The following is a 21,977-nucleotide window of genomic DNA, read 5'->3' as shown; positions in this document are numbered from 1 at the left end:
TCTTGTTATTTTCGTCCCAAAGGCGATAACCGCATGTTGTATATCCGACAAAGGTATACTTTCTGCTTCTTTCATCTAATTTCTTTAAATATTTTAGTTCTTTTACAAAGGCATCGCAACCAAAAAACTGTAAATTCAAAAGATTGGGCCTTTTTCCTAGCCAATTTACTGCCGGTGTCCTATTGCTCGTTTTTGTTGGACTTCGATTTAATAGGTATACTGCAGTGCGAACTGCTTCACCCCACATATTTTTATCTAATTGAGAGTCTAGTAATAAGGCTCTTGTTTTGTCTAGAATACTTCGGTTTAACCTTTCTGCTTTTCCATTTAATTGTGGAGAATATGCAATTGTATAATCTAGGATAGTACCATTATTCTTACACCAATTCTGAAGATCATTATTCGCATATTCTTTACCATTGTCGCATCTTAATCTATGTACCTTTTTATTCCATTTCGTTTCACACAGTTTTATATACATTTTTACTATTTCAGTTACTTCATACTTGCCTGCTATGAGAAACACCGCTGCAAAGTGCGTGAAGTCATCAAGAAATGTTACGAAATATTTCATTCCGTCCCATGTGTTGGGCTCTATTGGACCACATACGTCTGTGTGTATAATCTCCAATGGGCTCGATACTCTTGTTCTTTCTTCCAAGAATGGTTTCCTTGTCTGTTTCGCTCTAGTACATATATCGCAGATTTCTTGATTATTAATAAGTTCTGGTGATAAGTTTATACCTTCGCTTAAACCGATCAATTTCTTTATATTTTGGAAACTTAAGTGTCCTAATTTTCTGTGCCACTCTGTTGTAGCTTTGTTTCTTGTTAATAGACTTTCTATTTTACTTGCCGCGTTCAATTTTATTACATAGAGTCCATCCTCTTCTTGTATGCCTTCTAAGACTATAGTTTCACCCTTAGATATTTCTACCCTATTTTTTATAAATTTTACTTCGCCATCGTTTTGCGTTATTGCGTTTACAGATAGAAGGTTTCTCGTCAGTTCTGGAATTAAAATAACTTTCTTTAATATGCAGTTTTGAGTATTGATTTCTCCTACTGCCTCTCCTTTCATTGTTACGTCCTTTTTTGCTGTTCCTATTTCTGTAATTATCTGTTTTACATTATTTAAATGCTCAATGCTGTTAACCATGTGATTCGACGCACCTGAGTCGACGACCCATTCATCTCGTCGGGTGTCAGTGGTTAAGAAACATACCTTGTCTGTTGTAGATTTTTCTGCAGAATACGTTTTACGTTTTCTAAAGTAACAGTCCTTATCAGTATGGTTATTTTTCTTACAGATACTGCATCTATATGTGTTTCCTTGTGTGTATCTTTTTTGATAAGTATTAGGATGTTCTCTGTAAAGATTGCTTTCCATCGGTTTATACCTGCAATTTTTCGCCAAATGATCAGTTTTATTACATTTATAGCATCTTCTGATTGTCGACTTGAAAGCTACTTGTTCTTCTAATGCTTCATGTAAATTTAATCTATTTTCTTCTTGTTGGAGCCTGGTTATTAAATTAGTTAGAGTTTTATCATCTGATGCTGTGGAATCCCAGGCACTGACAAAATGTCTATATTGACTTGGTAATGTAGATATAATTTTAGTTATTAACATAGTATCATCTATTGGTTGATCTAATGCATTTAGTCTATACGATAAATTTTCCAATGTACTTACATGCGTGGCTATATCACTACCTTTCTCAAAAGAGTAATTGAAGAATTCTTGTAGTAGAGAGCATTTCTTTTGTTCCGTGTCTTTTCCATATATTTTTACTAATTTGTCGAACATTTCTTTAGATGTCTTACAGTTTAGAAGATGCATTTGAGGTTTCTTTTCTGTCGAAGTAATTATTAATCTTTGAGCCTTTGCATCCTTGAGTTCCCATTCTGCTTTCTTTTTACCTGTTTCAGATGTCTCAAGAATGTTTTCGCCGTTTACTATGTCATAAACACTCATAGATTTAAATATAATTATTATTTGAAATTTCCAGAACTGAAAGTTGGACTCATCTTTTAATTTTTCAATTTGAATTATTTCATCACCGCTATAACCGTTGCCTGTAGCCATTTTTTTTTTCACGACCACGTTTTCTGAATCTGTTTTTATCTTTGCGATCACTCAACTTTTTTAATTTTTACTTTTTAAATTTAAATTTTCTTTACTGGGACTGAGCCCATAACCTGTTATTAATTAATTAGTTTTTACTTGATAAAGGTTTTTTTACTTGATATTCAATAACACACGTTGTTGCCTGAATGCTTTTATTACAAGGACTGTTAGGACAATATAGAGAACAATAGAATACATAATATATACAGTTTACATATTTACATAAAGGTGTCGCTTACATATATGAAGTGATAAGGTAGATTCCTTCTATGAATACAATTAGCTATTACATTTACTTTCCCAACATTATTGAATAGAAACCGTCACGTTGTATACAACTTTCTTAAAAATCCGACGATCTATGGCAAAACACAAAATATTGATATATCATTTAAGAAATTTTTGTTCAAATAATTGTATATTTTTTAATAAAATCCTATAATTTTGTTTTGACTAAAATCAAAACGTATTTACAGACTTGCAATTTTATATGCATGCTTTAGAAGACATACATACATATCTAATACATAGAGTTTGTAAAATGTATATACATATATCTTATTATATTATACGATATACACAAATACATCAATCGTCATATCATTTTGTCCGACACTATAACTACCATATTAATATAAAAATAGTGCTCCGAACATCTTTACTAAAAAATCGCATTTTTTTTTTTTTCGGTTTTTGATTTTTTACAATTACAATTTGCGATCAAAAAATCTGAAAAAATTTAATATGCTGTACGAGGATCTCAATATTCAGAATTTTTTCAGAATTTTTTTACGAAATTAAATAGGCAAAATGGGTCAAAAACCGGAATTTCGTTTTTTCCCTTTCACTACCCCCACGGGTGAGGTAGGGGGTCGAAACTTGGTGTGAGATGTTTTTTGGGTATCCTTTGATTTTCTCATTTGACTCAAGGGCACATTTGACCACCTTATCCGGCTATATCCTTTTCATATGTTTCTCTATTGTTTTAGTCGCTATAAAGAAATCGTCAATGTATAATAAAAGTTTATTTCGTCTAACTAAATTGCTGAATATTTCAACTAAAAGTCTCTGAAAAATACGCGGCGCGTTTGTTAAACCAAATGACAGTTTTAAATATTCCTATTGCCCGAACAGTGTTATAAAAGATGTAAATTTAATTGCAGATTTGGAGACTCGCACGTGAGGAAAACCATTTTTCAAGTCAAATTTCGTGAAATAATTTTGTTGTGGAATTGGTCTAAATAATTATCAATGAGCGGGACTGGAAAATTTTCCCGAATTGTAATTTTATTAACTTTACGGTAATCCACACACAAACGGATTTCCCCATTCTTCTTTCTTACCAACACAATAGGGCTTGCATAAGGAAAATTATTCGGCTTAATAATATTTTGTTCTAACAAATTATCTAAAATGTTTCTTAATTTTTCTTTATCAGCCATAGATAATCGACGCAGTCGAAAACTGATTGGCTGATCTGATTTTAAAGATATCACTGCCCCGACGGAGCGCAACTGCTGAATTCCACTAAAAAGACTGTTCAGTTCCTCCAAATACATATTCTCGAGTTTGTCTTTCACATCTAAATTAGGGTTGATACATAAACTTTTGGTAACAGACATCGACTTCTCTAAATATTCAATTTGCAAAATTTATCCCGTAAATTTTTTATTTTCTAAATCGTAGCTGTTCTCTCCGCTCGGAGTGATTTCGAACGCTGTATCCAACACAATGCGTACCGTTGGCGATAAAGTAAAATCTCTACCCAAAAGAGCGAAATACATTATTGTATTATTCGGTACTACAAGAAATTTAATTGCTAACTTAATATTGTCTATCCTAATTTCGGACGCAAAAACACCAACGACATCTAATGGCGAACGATTAATGCCATAATAATAAAGCGAATCTGCTGGGTCAAGCCTGAAAGTCAGGGGTAATATGCTTTGTCTAATAAGGCTTATCGACGAGCCGGAATCGATCATCGCCTTAATTACTAAATTAAAAATCGTACCGCTATTGTCCTTAATATCGAATGTTACTGCAATCATAAACGGAACCTCTGTAGATCCTGGTTTTATTGGGTTTTGCAGATGTACCTGGCGCTGATAAAGCCAGAGTTGTCGAAGATGTGGCCATAGGTGTCCGAGGTAATGTTCTCACCTGCGTAGTCGAATTTTGTGGACAATCCTTAAGGGGTAACGCCACTCTAGAAGTCAGAAAAAAAGGTGATTTTCGGGAATTTTTAAAGTAATAATCGTACAAGTTATAAGGTCAGAATAAAAAAGGCCTTATTATATATGTTTTGAAGATGGTTTGTAAATTTTTAGAAACAATTTGGATTAAAAATGGCGGCTGCAGGTGCTGGCAAGCAACAACACCATTTTTTGAAAGGGCTTCATGGCCGGACTGTTTTTTCATTAACGCATGGTCCTAAATCAAAAAATTCAAAAATTTCTCATATTATATACCAAAATCTATGGAACATCGTACGGAAATTAAAAAATATTAATAATTGTTAATTTAGTGTAGATATGAACAAAAAGTTTCAAAAAACGGCAGAAAATTAGGCATTAAATTGTTAATAAAAAGTTAAGTAGTTAATTAATCAAAAAATCCGTACGATGTTCACTGCATTATACTATTTTACACCTCTCCACGAAATTTCAAGTCGATTAGTTAAAAACTTTTCGAGTTATTTGTCCGGCCAGTTCAAATAAAGTGATTTCGAGAAAAACGCGTTTAAAGTTTTGATTGCCATTCAGCATAAGAAATTTGTTATATAACTTTAATCAGCGATGCCTGCACCATACATTTGGCCTTCTATATTAACATTCTCCATGTCCTCTTCCTTCTTATTGAATCTAAGATTCAATCTCGACATTTTTGAAGCTTCATTCAAAGATTGTTCTGAAAACTCTACGCATCGGGCGTCGGTTTGTAGGCAAAAATTGTAAAAAAATTCGTTTCCGACCAGCCCCTCACCTAAAACTTTTTTCTCATATTCTATACATAATAAAGCATCATTTAAGCAAAAAAAAAAATTTTCGACTTTTTCAAAATTCTAGTGGCGTTACCCCTTAAGGGGGGAGACCAGTATGACGCAACTTAAAACGGGCCTATCTTTAAAAGATCGTCAGAGTTTTGTCGCTTAAGAAAAATCAAATCTCTTGATGAATTCGGTTAAAATGGACCTTTATTTAAATATTAAAAAAAAAATTCAGTACAAATAAGGACGGTATAGTTAAAAACAAAAAAAAGTTAGATGGTCTACACTTCGGTGCACTTCCTCACTATAACCAGGGTACAGATCAAACGAGTCGTCAGAAATGCATAAAATAAAATTATAAGTAAAGGGAATCGATGCTGTTTTCGGCCTAACCTCCGACCTGATTTGATTATTCAACTCAATAGCATATAAAAATTATCAAAGTGACAAAACACATAATTACGTAAATTTTTCCAACATTTTATTTTTTTCTCCAAAATTAGATTTGTTTTCTGGGATGTTTTAGGTTAGGCCGATAGCCACTGATTTGAAATACTACCACAAAAAATTTCAAGGTGATCTGAACCTCCGTTTAGGCTGTAGGCTGGTTGCAAGGTCCAAAAATGGTGTTTCGAGAAAAACGAGGTTAAAGTTATATGTGCATATGCGGGATAGTGCTATGTGCGATACGGAAACAGGACTAGCGACGGAAGTTTTTCGAATTTTTAAACCCCGTTTTCGGCATTATACGCAGGAAACAAGGGAGAATTTTTTAAGATGATAAAAAAAAAATCGATTTTTTTAAGGTGTCATACTGGTCTCCCCCCTTAACGTGAGGCAATGCTCCGCACTTGAAACAACTGCCACGCTCCTGATCGGTTTTATACAATCCCTTTTCCAATGTCCAACTTTGTTACATTTGTAACATTTATTTTCTCTGGTTTGTCCACCATTTTTTACAATCTTCACAGGAACAGATTTTCGCAGCCAGGTGCATCGGGGAGGAGATGTCCAAGTTGCGGGCCACTGGGACATCAGCTACCTGATTGTCCAACGAGGGAAAAAGGAGTCAAGTGCTTCGAGTGTCGAGGAAACGAACATATTTCGGCCCGTTGTCCGACGAAAGTGCAGCCAACCGTTAGCAGCTACAAGGTTGAACAGGCAGCGAAGTACGAGAAGGAGACGGTGATTCACGGGCAAAAGGTAATAGCTACGATTGATACAGGAAGTGATATTTGTTTAATGCGTGGGTCGGTACATGCGAAATTAGGCGCGCTGCGACTACAGCAAACGGGTTTGTTTTCGTGGAGTAGATTCTGGCAATATTGAAACATGGGGTGTTTTCAGCTCGGAAATTTTCATAGATAAAGAATCATACCCGATGACTGTGCATGTTATTGCTGGCCGGATCATGCGACCAGCTTTGATTATAGGCACTGACTTTTTGCAAACTGTGAACGTTCCAATTAACGATACAAGATAACTTAACAAAGTATTCTGTCGCAGCACCTCTTGTGTCATTCACCACAGAAGAAGTAGCAAAAGCTTTCACAGACCACTTCATCTGCAAATTCGGATGCCCAAAGGCAATTTTAACAGATCAAAGCACATGTTTCACCAGCTCGTTAATGAGGAAATTAGCAAAAATTTTTCAAATTAAAATGTACAGAACTTCGTCTTTTCACCCTCAATCCAACGGCGCACTGGAAAGAAGTCACCATGTATTAATCGAATATCTCAAACATTACATTACAGAACATAAAATAATTTTCAGAAAAAAAATATACCGACTTCGAAATGCACTAAAAAGTATAAAATAATTTCTATTTCCTAATGAAATAATTTCTATTTCATTCAATCATACAATTACGTAACAGATATGAATGAAACCTACTTACTCGTTAGGTAGTATATTAAATACTTTTCAACCTTTTCGGAGGCGGCGCAAAATTAAAAGCTTTTCTTGAACATGTCAACCTTTGGACAGCCGAACATATGCAATGCTTGTATAGCTATTTCTTTTTCTATACATATAACTCGGCAGCACGCTGCGAAGTAGGTGTTAGTGCGTGTAGAATATAACTATGGTCAATCTAGCCCTTTGCGGACGGGACGGTTCGAAGTGACCCGTATCGCGGGGCCGAGCTCCTGCCAGGATAGTCATTAAAAATTGCCAGCGCATGTTTCTGCTTAAACGCGGTTTTCGTTCATAGCATTCCAAGTCAAATTCTGGACATATTATATGTACATGCACAGATTTACGTGCATGCACACATGTACGCGTTTCTCGGCTCTATCAGTTGTTTTCGCGGAACGCATAGTTAAATTTCTCGGCCATAGCCACGCATTTACGTGGGACACATACAGTGGGTCAAAAAAGTATTGGCACACTCAGTTTTCTTCGAATATCTGTAAACAACTAAGTAATCTATTAATATTAACTATGTCTATTAGCGCCTTTTGATATATATGAATTGTATGTTTATTAAAAATTCTCGGTTATTTGTTATAAGGAAGTAAAGTGAAGAAAACAAAAAATCCACAGTCAAAAAAGTATTGGCACACGTACGGTTTTACTATAAGAATAAGAGTTACTCGCTTTTTTTCGCGACAAATTCTGTTTTATTAACGCAAACAAAACACTGTAATGAATTTCTTTCCTCAGTTAACACAGTCAGTTTTTGTTTGCGATTTGAACAACAATCATGTCTACGAAGAAGAGCGAGTTATCCTTAAGCGTGCGAAATGAAATTCTTTCATTGCATAAACGTGGTGAAAGTTACCGAAAAATCGGTAATTCCTTAAATTTAAGTTTTTCGACAGTGAGGAATATAATAAAAAAGTTTGAGGAAACTGGTAGCGTTGAGAACAAACCTCGATCAGGGCGTCCACGAGTACTCACAATTAGAGAACGCAGAGACATTGTCAAAGAAGCAACAAAAAATCCTTTTGTAAGCGCCAAAAGTTTAGCTGTTGACATCGTAACATATTCGGGAAAAGAGGTGAGTGCCCAAACAGTGCGAAATATCTTACATGCTGCAGAAATATATGGCAGAGCAGCAAGAAAAAAACCGTTTATTAATGACACGAATAGGGAGAAACGGTTCAAGTTTGCAAAAATATATATAAATGAAACAATGGAATTTTGGAAGACGGTGATTTTCTCGGATGAGAGTAAATTTAATCTTTTCGGCTCTGATGGAAAAAGATTTGTATGGAGAAAACCGAACACCGAATTAAATCAGAAGAATATTATTTCTACAGTAAAACACGGTGGTGGTCACGTCATGGTGTGGGGCTGTATGTCATACCATGGAGTAGGAAATTTAGTTTTTATTGACGGTAATATGAATGCAGATGTCTATATCAACGTGTTGCGAAATAATATATTAAGCAGTGCAACAAAAATGGGCATCAACAGCAACTTTATTTTTCAACAAGATAATGACCCTAAGCACACGGCAAGGAAAACCAGAGAATGGTTATTGTACAATGTACCAAAACAACTCCCTACACCACCTCAGTCGCCGGATATTAATCCGATAGAAAATCTGTGGCATATTCTAGATTTAAAAATTCGAAAAAGGAAAATAAAAAATAAAAATGACCTAATAACGGCGCTTCTAGAAGAGTGGTCTAGTATTACACCAGAAATTACACAAAAACTTGTTGAATCGATGCCTAATCGATTACAAGCCGTAATTAAGGCTAAAGGAATGCACACTAAATATTAGGTATGTTCAATATTGTTCATATTGTTTATTATTATGCTTTCCTCAATAATATCACACGCGTGCCAATACTTTTTTGACTGTGGATTTTTTGTTTTCTTCACTTTACTTCCTTATAACAAATAACCGAGAATTTTTAATAAACATACAATTCATATACATATATCAAAAGGCACTAATAGACAGTTAATATTAATAGATTACTTAGTTGCTTACAGATATTCGAAGAAAACTGGGTGTGCTAATACTTTTTTGACCCACTGTATATGCATTTCTCGGCTCAATCAATTGTTTTCGCCAAACGCATATATGAGTTCTTCGGCCAATTTGATGATTTACGCAGAACGCATATATGCGGCGGTAGTCCGCAAAGGGATAGATTCATAGAGTATGCGACGGAAAGACTCGATATATGCTATAAAGATAGAGCCCATATGCCGCAAATTTGGTAATTCCCGCGTCGTGGGCTCCGTTTATAGGTTCTTAGATCCATGGCTTCCACATGCGAACGAAATCGATTCAATTTCATTTATATCAGAAACGTTACGAAATGAAGATGCAGTCGTTACATTTACGTATATTACCAGATATATCTGTAATGGTTCGTATTCTTTCTCAGGATTTATTAATTTCCAATACGCCATACCACAATCAACTGGTTATTGGCAGGAACGTTTACTGAGGTATTTTTAATTTTGCGCCGCCTCCGAAAAAGTTGAAATGTATTTAATATACTACCTAACGAGTAAGTAGGTTTCATTCATATCTGTTACGTAATTGTATTATCAAAAAGGGCCCACCATTAAAAAACAGTTTGCATCAAAACTAATAGATGACAACAATCGTACGAGGGTTGCCTTTTAAGTTTTTACAAAAAGTGAAACAGAAACGAACAAGTTCGAAACAAAGTGTTTTATTGCTTTTCGAAATATTCGCCCTTAAGGTCCATACATTTTTGCATACGCTCAAACTAATTCTGGAAACATTTTTTCCACTCTGAAGCTGATATCGTAGAAACATGGTTTCGAAAGTCTTCAAAGCTTCTTGAGGTGATGAAAATCGCTGTCCGCGCATCTTTTATTTGACAGTGGGGAACAAGAAAATATTTATTTGTTGGTGGGGACAAAGTTGGGACAGTGGGGAATTTATCGCCTAATGTCATTAGGCGATAAATCGGGTGAATACGGGCAATGAGACATTGATTCGATGTTTTTCTCCTTCAAATATTCAGACCCTTTTTTTGCGCTTCGGTCAAATTATGCGGAATCCATCTGGAACATATCTTTCTCGCACCTAAATGTTCATGCAAAATCGATTGTATTGCAGTCTGCGATATCCTAAGAGACGCCTCTATCTGTCTGTAAGTCACATGCCGATCTTCTTTAATCATGTTGCGCACAGCATCGATGTTTCTCGGAATGACAACCGATTTTGGCCGACCTTCTCGACGTTCATCACTGACGGATGCACGACCATGACGAAATTCTGCAAACCAACTGTAAACAGTCTTCTCTGATGGTGCTTCATTACCAAAAGTTGCACGAAGCGATTCTATGCATTGTTGTTGAGTAAGGCCTTTTTTAAAATCATAAAAAATCATCCAACGTAAGCCTTCACGGGTGATTTCCATTTTTGCACAAACTTGCTTCTTGTAAACATTCACTATCAACAACTTACTCAATCAATTTCTAAATTGCCACTGGCTTCGCAATAACAAACGTCAATGTTCACAAATACAGTGGTGCCACAACTCATTAACGCCACCTATTGTTCGATTGTAAAAACTTAAAAGGCAACCCTCGTATCATGATATTCTCTTTTCAAATGTATTGTGGCGCCCTTGGCACCACATACGCCATTGCCTTTTCTGTTTTCTATATTCTTTCAGTTTTCTGAAATTCGGTTTCCTGTTTTCTATCTTCTTTAACTTTACGTTCTCTAATTGTTTTCACTTTCTATAGGGTCTCGCCGGAGCCTGGTCAGTGTCAACGCTCAGGCCCTTGCGAACCTCTTCACTTTCTGTTTTATGATTCTCTTCCGCTGTACCTCTCCTTTTCCGAACTTTCAACGGTTTTTCTGAATTTTCCCAATTTCTATATTTTCTCTGTTCGGCCGCGAACCGAAACCTATGCCGCGGCTAAGCAATTTATTGCAGGGTTCAAGTGGTTCGGCGCGCGGACCGCCGTGAACCGTTCATACCTCGAAATACGGGTCACCGAGGACCCTTTTGTCTCTCAAATCCTAGCCGAACTAGTCTTACTGTAAACACGTGCGTGTCATAAATCAGCTAACAGCTGTACCTCTCTTTTTAAACAATTTTAACGAACGAAAGCATAGAGTTCTTCCTAACCGTTACCTTCGGAAACGCGAGGGTATTTAGGCGATTTTTCGTACAACGAAGGAGACAGTCGAACGTTGAAGCTTGCACGGTTCGGATCGAGAGTCGAAAAAGTCAATCGTGAGTTCGAAAGTTCCGCATAACGCGACGTAGCATAACCAATGCAGGGTGGTTCGGAAATCATTCACAACACCATTCGAGCGAGACCCTGCACTCCTCGAATGGGCCACGGTAGGGTGGTTAAATCGTACATTACACACTGTTCGGGTGAGTCCTACACTCCTCGAACAGGCCACGGTAGGGTGGTTAAATCATACATGATTCGAGTGAGTCCTACACTCCTCGAATCGATCATCGTGAATAATCTCACGCAACGTGAATTATCACGCGAATCGAACAACGCTGAGCGAGACCCTGTTCTCCTCAAATTTGAACCACATTGAGTGAGACCCTGTTCTCCTCCAATCGAACAACATTGAGCGAGACCTTGTTCTCCTCATTCAATACGCAATCAACACAACGTACACATACTCGTACACATTTTCACTGTAGAATCATTAACGAACACATATTTTTGTAAGGGGTTTTTTATGCCGCAAGGCTTTTTCCTCTAATTCGAATCGCTAGAGCCAATAAACGATCACGATTTGTCAGGCTCAATTGTGTCTAAACAATTTTTATTTACCCTCTTCCTCAATCGAATTCATATATTCCTTGAAACACGAAATTTCTCCATGTTGGACAGATTTCGACGATACATTCTCTCTTTCTAAACTGTTTCTTTCTTCTTTTACTGATGAGTTTTCGAGGAGAGGTTTTAACTAGCGACGAGACAGTCCGTCAGAGTCATTCTTATAGCTTACATCGTTTTCACTGCTCGTACGCATTTTTTAATAAACTCGTGTGGAACGCAACATAGTCTCGATTATTGAGTTAACCCTTATGCGATTCCCACAGTATCATGTGCAAACACAAAATATTAATTCTAGAAATAATATATAATAAATTAGTTATGTTTTATGTTTTTTTAACAATTTTCCCGATCTTTTCTATGATATATAAATATTTCTTTTTAAACGGATAGGAAATTATAACGAACAATCAATGAAATTAACATACTAATAAGTTAACGAAGTGACACCATAAAAATAATAATAAAAAATGAAAAACGTAACATGGAAAAAACCAAGTCCAGCGGACTCGAACCTGCGACAAACAAGATGCAGAGATTACGAGGCAGGGACTCCTAACCTGTCAGCCAATTTTTTACTTGAAAAAGTGTCTTACGTTCCGACACATAACCGACTACGACGTAAAATTAATTAATAAATGAATTTTATTACTTTACCTAATATATCATTTTTATTAATTATTAATGCGAATCTATTTAAAATTACTTCAATTCCGGTTAGATTAGCCTGTATTTTTATATTTATTTTCTACTTATTTCTAGCGACTTAATTCTAAGGGAAGGTACACGTGCAAATAATGTAGACGTAATTAGTTATACTGGTTTATTGAGAAGTACAGTAAATATTCGATATGTGCACCATTCTCGGGTCTGAACTGGTGCAGATATCGTACAGTTCCTACGTTGATTGATGTTTTGCCGAACGTAGAAAAGGACAGCGAGCGAAGGATACCGAATGTAAACAAACGGAAACATACTAAGGGATAATACTAATGAGTAAAACTTCTTTATTTTCCATTTTTTCGTTATCCAACTTTTACTAATGTATTCTTCATACTTTTCCGATTAAAATAAGACTAAACACTAAATAATTTAGACTATGTATAGTACATATTCGATATGTGCACCATTCTCGGGACCGAACTGGTGCAGATATCGTACAGTTCCTACATTTCGAGCGAAGGAGACTGAACGTAAACAAACAGTGACCTACCAGAAGGACACTCCTAATGCAAGAATAAAACTTTTTTATTTTTTATTTTTTTTTTTGTGAAATTTTTTCTATCATATTTGTAACATTTTTGTCGTTAAAATGAGACCAAACACGACATACTTCGAGACATATTTACTTGTAATTTCAAGTGTTACGCGTACATCGATGATTTTACTCTAATAAGATATTGCAAGTAAATATAACTCGAATTACGTCGTGTTTGGTCTCATTTTAATCAGGAAAATGTCACGAACATGATAGAGAAAGTTTTATAAAAATTTGATAAAAAATAAAAAAGTTAGCAACGTATTAGGATTGTGAACAATTGAACAGACTTTTGATCTTTGCCGACAGCCACAATCGTAGTGTCTCTTTCTTTTTGACTCGCTATCCTCTTCGACGTGAAAAACTTTCATCGTCAATTAAACCAGTAAATATAGCCCAAATTATGTCGTGTTTGGTCTCATTTTAATCAGAAAAATGTAAAGAATCTTTCGGTAAAAGTTATATTTCGAAAAAGTCAAAAATAAAAAAGTTTTATATTTGTATATGTATTGCTTCACGGATATACCCGAACCCGGATCATGTTACATTTCTCGGCGATCGAGCTTCTCGGCGTCTGAAGGGGTCTTCCCCCCAGTGGTGGGGATAACTTTGGTGCACATATCGTACAGATCATTTGTGCACATATCGAATATTTACTGTATTTAGAACTTATTTGGGGGAATCCGGGGATTCCCCGTCCCCGTCCCCGTCCATCGCCCTGTCCCCGTGGTTGCCGCCGATCAGGTGGTGGCGGCGGCACCGGATTTGCCCCCCGCCGCAACGCGGACGCCAACCTCCTCCGTTGTCGCCTGTTCATCTGCAATAAGATAAAAATAATGAGGTGTAAACATATTTTCGGGTCTGGAGTTTCACATTTATACAATAGGTACTACAATATTCTCTCCGTAAATGTTAAAAAAATCTCTACCGTAAATGTTACATCCCAAACTTTTATGGTTTGTTACATAAGTAATTACGATCGTAATCATATCGTGTTTGATGTCATTTTAATCAGAAAAACGAGACAAATACGATAATCAAAGTTTCATCGACGAAAACCCAAAAATAAAGAATTTTGATTTTTGAATTTAAAAAACAGAACACGCACGAGTCTTTCAATGTTTGCCGAACGCTCGAAACTCTATCCCTCCTTGTCTTTTGTATCGCTGTCTCTTTCTACGTTCGGCACACTACAAAGAATGTAGTACCTATTCCGTAAATGTTACAATCAAGATCCGCAGAAGTAACAGGAGTCGTACGTAGAAAAGGATAGCAACACAAAAACTGTTACAATCGTATTCATTTCGTTTTCCTGATTAAAATGACACCAAGCACAATATATTTACGATAATAATTACTTGTGTAGTAAACCATACAATTTTCGGATTTTCACACTTACGGCAATCTGTACATTTACTGCAGAGATATGAATTCATTCTAACTTGACTTGCTACACAAATAATTATGATCTCCATTATATCATGTTTGGTGGCATTTTAATGAGAAAAACGCGACGAAGAATTGTTATTCAACTTACGGGAGCAGGTGGTGGTGCTGGCGGTGATGGTGCTGCCGCTGATGGTGCTGGGCGCGGGAGCGGATTAGATTTAAAACGTTGAAAGGAACAATGTAAAAATTATCGATAATTTAAAAATCTGCTTATATTGTATTAAATTCCAAATTCTTACTCTATTAAAATGTACAACATAAGTATTACAATTTTGAATTAATTGTCAAAAACTAAATACCATTATATAACTAAATAACTAAATACTGTAACTATTAGTTAGTAAAACATTGTCATCCGACTGATCCTTGATTAGAAGTGTTATTTGGCGAAATAAACACAGTTCGACCTCTATACGGATTTTATTTCTTATACCTGACCTTTGAATATTTTTCTCTTGCAGGAATAGCATTAATCCTTTCCTTACGGCAGTCCGCGCCGCGAAGTGTGCACTTTGCTCGTCAGTAGTCTTCGATATTCGGACTAACGTTTTTCAACGCCACTTTGTGATTGTCTTGTATGTACACTTTTTTAAGAGCTACATAACAACTGTTTCATCGTATTATAGGAAAAACATGAAAACGAGTATATTGTATGAATATTCAGTTATTTACATATAACACCCATACACACAGGTCGTCGCGCGGCCGCCGCCTATAGTCGGCACCCGTACACACAGGCCGTCGCGCGGCCGCCGCCTATAGGTGGCACCCGTAATGAAAGGGTTAAAGTAATCACATAAATTATTTTTGTAAGTATGTAACATTTTTTTTTATTATTACATCTATATCTACGTTAAAAAATATTTAGAGTTATTGCAATTATTAGAAACAGTACATTTTTTTAAAAAAGTCTTTTTATTACGCATATGCTTTATTTATAAATTTTTTCTCTTCTATCTATTTTTCATATAACTAATTATTTCGTCTCGTAGTATCAATCGATTCTTGTCTTATATCTGCGTTATTTCTTCCGAGGAACACGTAGCGGTAACGCGCCAAATGTATAAACATCTTATATTTCATGCGATACGGTATCTTCTTCGAACCAGTTTAGTATATATGATTTCAGACTAAATAACAAACAAATTACTTATTTATAAATATTGCGCCAAACGTCAATCGCAGCCAAATTTATAATCAGTTGTACGTGAAAGAATGACTAATTTTCTAATTAAACAAACTAACAGATTAGTAACAATATATTCCTTTTGAGGTGAAGGGTGAATGAATCGTAGTCCGATTAACAATAACGAGAACTTTATTGATCGAAATGCGCGTGGTGTTCGATGATCGAAAAGTGACCGTTCGAGTCGAAGTCGGTAATTCGAATGACCTTTTTCGTTGCCTCTTGAGCCTACCCCCACAAGCACGGGGAAAAACTCAAGAGGAGAAATCCCGTAAACACACGACAACGGAACATCATCTGGTCGGCGAAAGTTTTATTGTCTCCGGTACCTGGACATTTCCCAGGCCCCGAAACATCGACTTTGTAGCGGCGAAAAAATCAACGCTGCACGCTACAGCACCCCCTTACCAGTGAAAACGCTCGATGTAGCTGCACATAATATACTGGTAACAAAAAAGGGGAAACGATCGCATTATCCTTACAAGCTATACCTACAACTACTTACCATTACATCGATGCGGATTCACTAATAAACCTAAAACTATAATTATTCAATAACAAAACTAAATAATAATCCTACGCTCTTATAACTATCTGAATCCGACTTGAAGGCGATCAGGGAAACGAACAACTCTCCCTGAACGCGAAACACCACGTTTTCGTTGCGCATTGCTCTCTCTCGTACCCTCGTCAATTTCAGGTACGGGAGGCTCTTCGCAAGAGTGAGACACCCTGTCGCGTTCGCTTTGTCGTTGGGTATCGTCTGAAAGAATAAACGCAGGTTTCAAACGGTCTACTGAAACTCTAACGCTTGATCCATTGATCTTAATTACAAAATTTTTGTCGCCACGCTGCTCCACTTCATACGGTCCATCGTATGGAGGTTGCAATGGACTGCGGACTGCATCGTGACGAAGAAAAACATGAGATGCCGATGAAAGTTCTTTAAAGACGAAAGATTTTCGAATACCGTGACGTACCATCTTGCTCGGTTTGATACTATCAACGCGTTCCTTTAATTTCTTTACGAATTCTGAATTGGCTTCGCGGTCAGAACGCAAAAAGTATTCCGCTGGTAATCGAATTCCTGTACCATAGACCAATTCAGCTGCATTAGCGTTCAAATCCTCTTTTATCGCAGTTCGTATCCCTAATAAAACAAGAGGTAACGAATCAACCCAGTTATCGGTGTCGTGACATTTAATCGCGGCTTTTAATTGTCGATGTAGTCTTTCAACTAAGCCATTTGCCTGGGGATGATAAGCGGTCGTTCTAACGTGATCTGAACCTAACAATTTACACAGCTCTTTAAATAATTCGGACTCGAATTGGCGTCCTTGATCCGTTGTAATTTTCAAAGGTACGCCGAAACGAGCAATCCAATTCGAAAGAAACGCGGTCGCGACGATCGATGCTTCCATATCAGGAATCGGTATTACTTCCGGCCAACGCGAAAAACGATCGATACACGTTAAACAATATTTATATCCGCGTGCATATGGCATCGTAATAAGATCGAGGTGCACATGTTCGAAACGACCTGCTAAATTGTCGAAAGATTTAATCGGCGCAGAAACGTGACGATTAACTTTACAATGCTGGCACGGAATACAATGTCGTGTCCAATTTCTACAATCCCTATTGACTGAAGGCCATACAAATCGTGCAGTTACAAGTTTCTGCGTAGCGCGTATACCTGGATGCGACAAACAATGTAAAGCGTTAAATACATTGCGCCGTAACGGTTTCGGAATGTATGGTCGTACACAGTCCTTCGAAACGTCACAGAATAAGTGCACGTCGAAATCAGGAAAATGGACCTTTTTCAAATTTAGCGCACCGGAATCTGAACTAAGAATATCACCTAATTCATTATCTTCCTTTTGCGCAATTTCCAATGTTCGATAATCGATTGATTTTGAAATTGCATCTACGCGGGACAAAGCGTCAGCTACAGTATTGTCAAAACTCTTAATATAACGGATATCGGTCGTAAACTGGCTAATATAATCAAGATGACGGAATTGACGCGGTGAACATTTATCCAAATTTTGATTGAAAGCATAAACTAACGGTTTGTGGTCTGTAAAAATTGTAAAATCGCGACCTTCGACTGCATAACGGAAACGTTTAACCGCACTGTAAATCGCCAGTAATTCGCGGTCGTACGCACTATATTTTCGCTGCGACGGAGTTAATGCTTTTGTGAAAAAACTTAAGGGCTGCCAAACATTGTCCACGCACTGCTGCAAAGCCGCGCCTAGAGCATAATCAGATGCATCGACGACAATACTTAACGGCGCGTTCGGTACGGGATGAGCTAACAAAGTCGCGTTCGCGAGAGCTTGCTTAGCGTCATCGAACGATTTCTGTGCGTCAACCGTCCAGGTAACGGGCGCACTACCTTTTTTCGAACCTTTTAATAACTCGTTTAAAGGCTGCAAAATTTTAGCGGCTCCAGGTATGAAACGACGGTAGAAGTTAATCATACCTAAAAACCGGCGTAATTGTTTTATGTCGGTGGGGGGCGCAAAATTTACAATTGCCTCGACGCGTTCGCCTAACGGTTTCACACCGTTTTCGTTAACCGTATACCCTAAAAATGTTATCTCGGAAACCCCAAAAATACATTTAGCAGGATTAATCACTACGCCGTAACTATCAAGCCGTTTGAACAAAATATTCAAATGCTCGTAATGCTGCTCTTCATTTTCGGACGCGATTAGAAAATCATCAATGAACGCGTATACGAAATCTAATCCGCGTGTGATTTCGTCAACGAAACGTTGACACGTCTGAGCAGCGTTACGCAATCCGAACATAGTGTTCAGAGCCTCGAACAAACCGAAAGGTGTCGTAATCGCGGTCTTTTCGATGTCTTCCGGAGCGACCGGAATTTGATGATACGCACGCACGAGATCAATTTTGGAAAAAACCTTTTTACCGTACAGTTGTTGTCCAAAATCTTCGATGTGCGGCGGCGAATACCTGTCAGGTATTGTTCGGGCGTTGAGGGCACGGTAATCACCGCACGGTCGGAGAGTGCCATCCTTCTTCGGGACGACGTGCAGAGGCGAGGCCCATGGACTTTTCGATGGTCGTATTACGCCTTGTTCGATCATTAAATCGAATTCGGCCTTTACCTGTCGAAAACGATCCGGGGCGAGTCGGCGAGGTTTGCTGAAGACGGGCGGTCCTGGCGTTGTTTTGATATGATGGCGAACTGCGTGTTTTGCTACCTGCTTCCCAAAAACAGGTGGTCGGCTGAGATCTGGATATTTCACCAAAAGCTGGTGATATGGAGATTCGCCGATGACGGTCTTCACTGAGGCGACGTCGATGTTGACCGCGTAACCTGTCGTCGATAACGATGTCACTGAGTCGATTAAGCGTTTATTACGCGGATCCACTAACAACCCATAATGGCTTAAAAAGTCCATTCCAATTATGGGTGTGCTCACATCAGCCACTATGAAACGCCACTTGAAACTTCGACGGAGGGAGAGGTTCAATTCCACCGCGATTGTACCGTATGTGGCGATGCGCGTACCGTTAGCCGCGAAAAGTTCATATGTGCACTTCTTCGCGGGTCCACGTAGACGTTCCCGAGGGTACACGCACAAATCGGCACCAGTATCGACTAAAAATGAAATTTTCGTGCTCCGATCTTGCACGAAAATGCGGCGGGAGGTTGAACCATCGGCGAGTGCCGCGTTCACGGACGGCTCTTTTCGTTTCCCGCACTCCAAGTACACGGCGATCGGCATTTCTTCGCCCGTTTCTGGTATTCGTTGTGGTACCAGCACCAATCCGGATTTTCGTTTCCGCGTTCCGCGGAGGACTCGCGGCTGCGGGATCGGTAGCGTCTTCTGTTACGCGAAGGTGATCGTCTCCTGTTCCGTGTCAACGCGTTGATATGCAGTTTTAGCTGCTTAATTTGCCCCTGCAACGCACTGATTTCGTCCTGCTTGGATGTTTGGGCAATATGTCCACGCTCCGGTCGAATTTCATGTATACGGTCTGCCATTTCCGTCAGCACCGCAATTGTTTTGTCCGTCGTTGCGGTGAGAACCCTCTGCATATTCGCTGGAAGCCGACTCTTCCACAGAGTAACTAAAAAGTCGTCGGGGATCGACGGCGTCGCAAGTTTCCTAACAAGGGACATTACCCAATCGCCAATCGTCGATTTTGATGCGCTTTGAGTATGATATAGAACGCAAAAAAATATTTGACACGTATTTTTTTTTATCGGCCATCGTTCATGCTGAAGGGGTGAAAATGGCCCCCAAAGTTGGGGTTGCAAAACATATTTTCTCGAATATCTCAGGAACTATTAGGCCTAGACAAAAAATTAAAAGTGCAAATTTTTCTGTTTTAGAAGGCCAATAATATGGCCTAAGTGGATTTTTGAAAAATTTATTTGTTTAAAAAATATGTTAAAAATTAACATTATTTTGCAAATTTTTTAAATAAAACTTTGTACTATTTTGATCAAATTTTACACATGTAAACTATAGGTCAAAAGACAAAATACGGATAAATTGAAATTTTTAATTTCGCTTGTGGAAAAAATATTATTGTCGTTGAAGTTATACGTACATTTTATACCTTCCGTTCGGTGCACAATTGATTTTTATACGTAATATTCTGGAAATTGTATTATATTACATTTTTTACACTAACATATTTAAAAAAAAGAATTTGAAGGTCCAAAGGAGCCTGTATAAAAATATGCCGTTTGAGTCAGATATCGCATTTGATCCGCATTATGGGCGCGTACTGGTGGCAGTATTCGACGCACGGAGGATCTTAACGCGTAAATTGTACTTGTGCGAAGTATAATATCTTCATAATGATGTAGAATACGTGCAATATATTATTTTATATACAGGGTGTCCCGCAATTAGTGTAGGACCCGAAAAGGGGTGGTAGGTGGGGCGATTCTGAACAACTTTTTCCTTTGCCAAAATATTGGTTGAGGCTCCATTTTCGAGTTATTAGCAAAAAACACAGACCAATGAGAGCGCGCATAGACCGGGTGCGCGAAAGCGTGAGCAAAAGCTTCGAGTGTGACGGCCGATCGTCGTCGTGAACAAATGTATCGATACCGCGTCGGTATAATGTCGGTATAACGTCGGTATAACGTCGGTATAATAGAAAGCTGTTAGATGAAAGTTACATCGAATAATGAATAAAAAATCTGGATTATTCTTGAATTACCATTCATTCCTGAATAAGAAATAACGAAATCAGAATAAATCGAATTTATTGGATACGTTTATTCGTTATGGTAAAGAAGTAACGGATAAAATGTGGAAAATTATTTTCGTTCGATATTGTGATGATGAAAAAGAACAAATTCTCATTTTTAAAAAATTAAATAACTTTTCTATTCAACAAATAAAAATTTGAATTGAATAATTAATAAATTTAAATGTAACTCACCCATTGAACCGCAAATAATCACGATGAAAATGCATCTTTGTCACTGGGTCGATCCACCGATCCTTACTGTTCTCATAAATAATAGAAACTCTGAAAAAACTCTCAAGAAACTTCACTGTCACCTATCACTGTCATCTCTCATTATTAGTTTTCATTATCACTTTTTTCTGTCATTTTTCACTAATTTTCACTAATTTTCACTGTGAGTTCAACACATAAATACGACGAATGAAAAGACATAAACGAATATTCAGAAATAATTTAAACTATATTATCTTGAAAGCAAGAAAACAGAATTTTTGATTAAAAACAACGATACATTTTATTTCAACACGTATCTTTCGACAATAAACGATGACTGTCGATCGACGCTGCAGTCGTTCAACAGATCATCGTTGCATGGCAACCGTTCGCGACGTATGCCTCGCGATCGAGAACGAAACCGCGATCCGTGGCCACTCTAACAATGTCTTCTAATAAAATACAATATAATATCGATTCCTCAATTCGGATACTTTATAATGAGAATATAGCGTATCGTTAAACATACATATCTATGAATAATCGTTCACGCGTTTTCATTCGGTCCGTTTACCGGTCGTGCTTATGTTGTGCAATTATTAGAAAGAGACAGTGAAATAAATTGAGAGTTCATTGACCCTGCCAGGATATCAGCTGTTGATGCTCTGATCGGTGGATCTACCCGGTGACATAAATATTTTTTATTGAAGCTAGTTTTTTCATGAATCAATGGGTAAG

The 21,977-nt window shown here is 37.5% G+C and overlaps 1 protein-coding gene and 1 long non-coding RNA gene across 2 annotated transcripts in view; one reads left to right on the top strand and one right to left on the bottom strand.

The window, feature by feature from the left end:
• The first annotated feature begins 3,966 nt into the window (after window positions 1-3,966).
• Window positions 3,967-21,977, top strand: part of LOC143265702 (uncharacterized) — a 35,229-nt gene continuing 17,218 nt past the window's right edge. The window contains exons 1-2 of the long non-coding RNA XR_013040377.1: window positions 3,967-4,281; window positions 6,092-6,323. This is a non-coding gene — a long non-coding RNA (uncharacterized LOC143265702). The remainder of the gene's footprint in view (window positions 4,282-6,091; window positions 6,324-21,977) is intronic.
• Window positions 10,071-10,481, bottom strand: LOC143265684 (histone-lysine N-methyltransferase SETMAR-like). Its single transcript, XM_076539240.1, has one exon. It carries the CDS (start codon window positions 10,479-10,481, stop codon window positions 10,071-10,073), a length of 411 nt encoding a protein of 136 aa, XP_076395355.1.

The sequence above is a fragment of the Megachile rotundata genome, chromosome 13, assembly GCF_050947335.1.
Source record: "Megachile rotundata isolate GNS110a chromosome 13, iyMegRotu1, whole genome shotgun sequence".
Lineage (NCBI taxonomy): Eukaryota > Metazoa > Arthropoda > Insecta > Hymenoptera > Megachilidae > Megachile > Megachile rotundata.
This window is presented reverse-complemented; position numbering and strand designations above follow the sequence as displayed.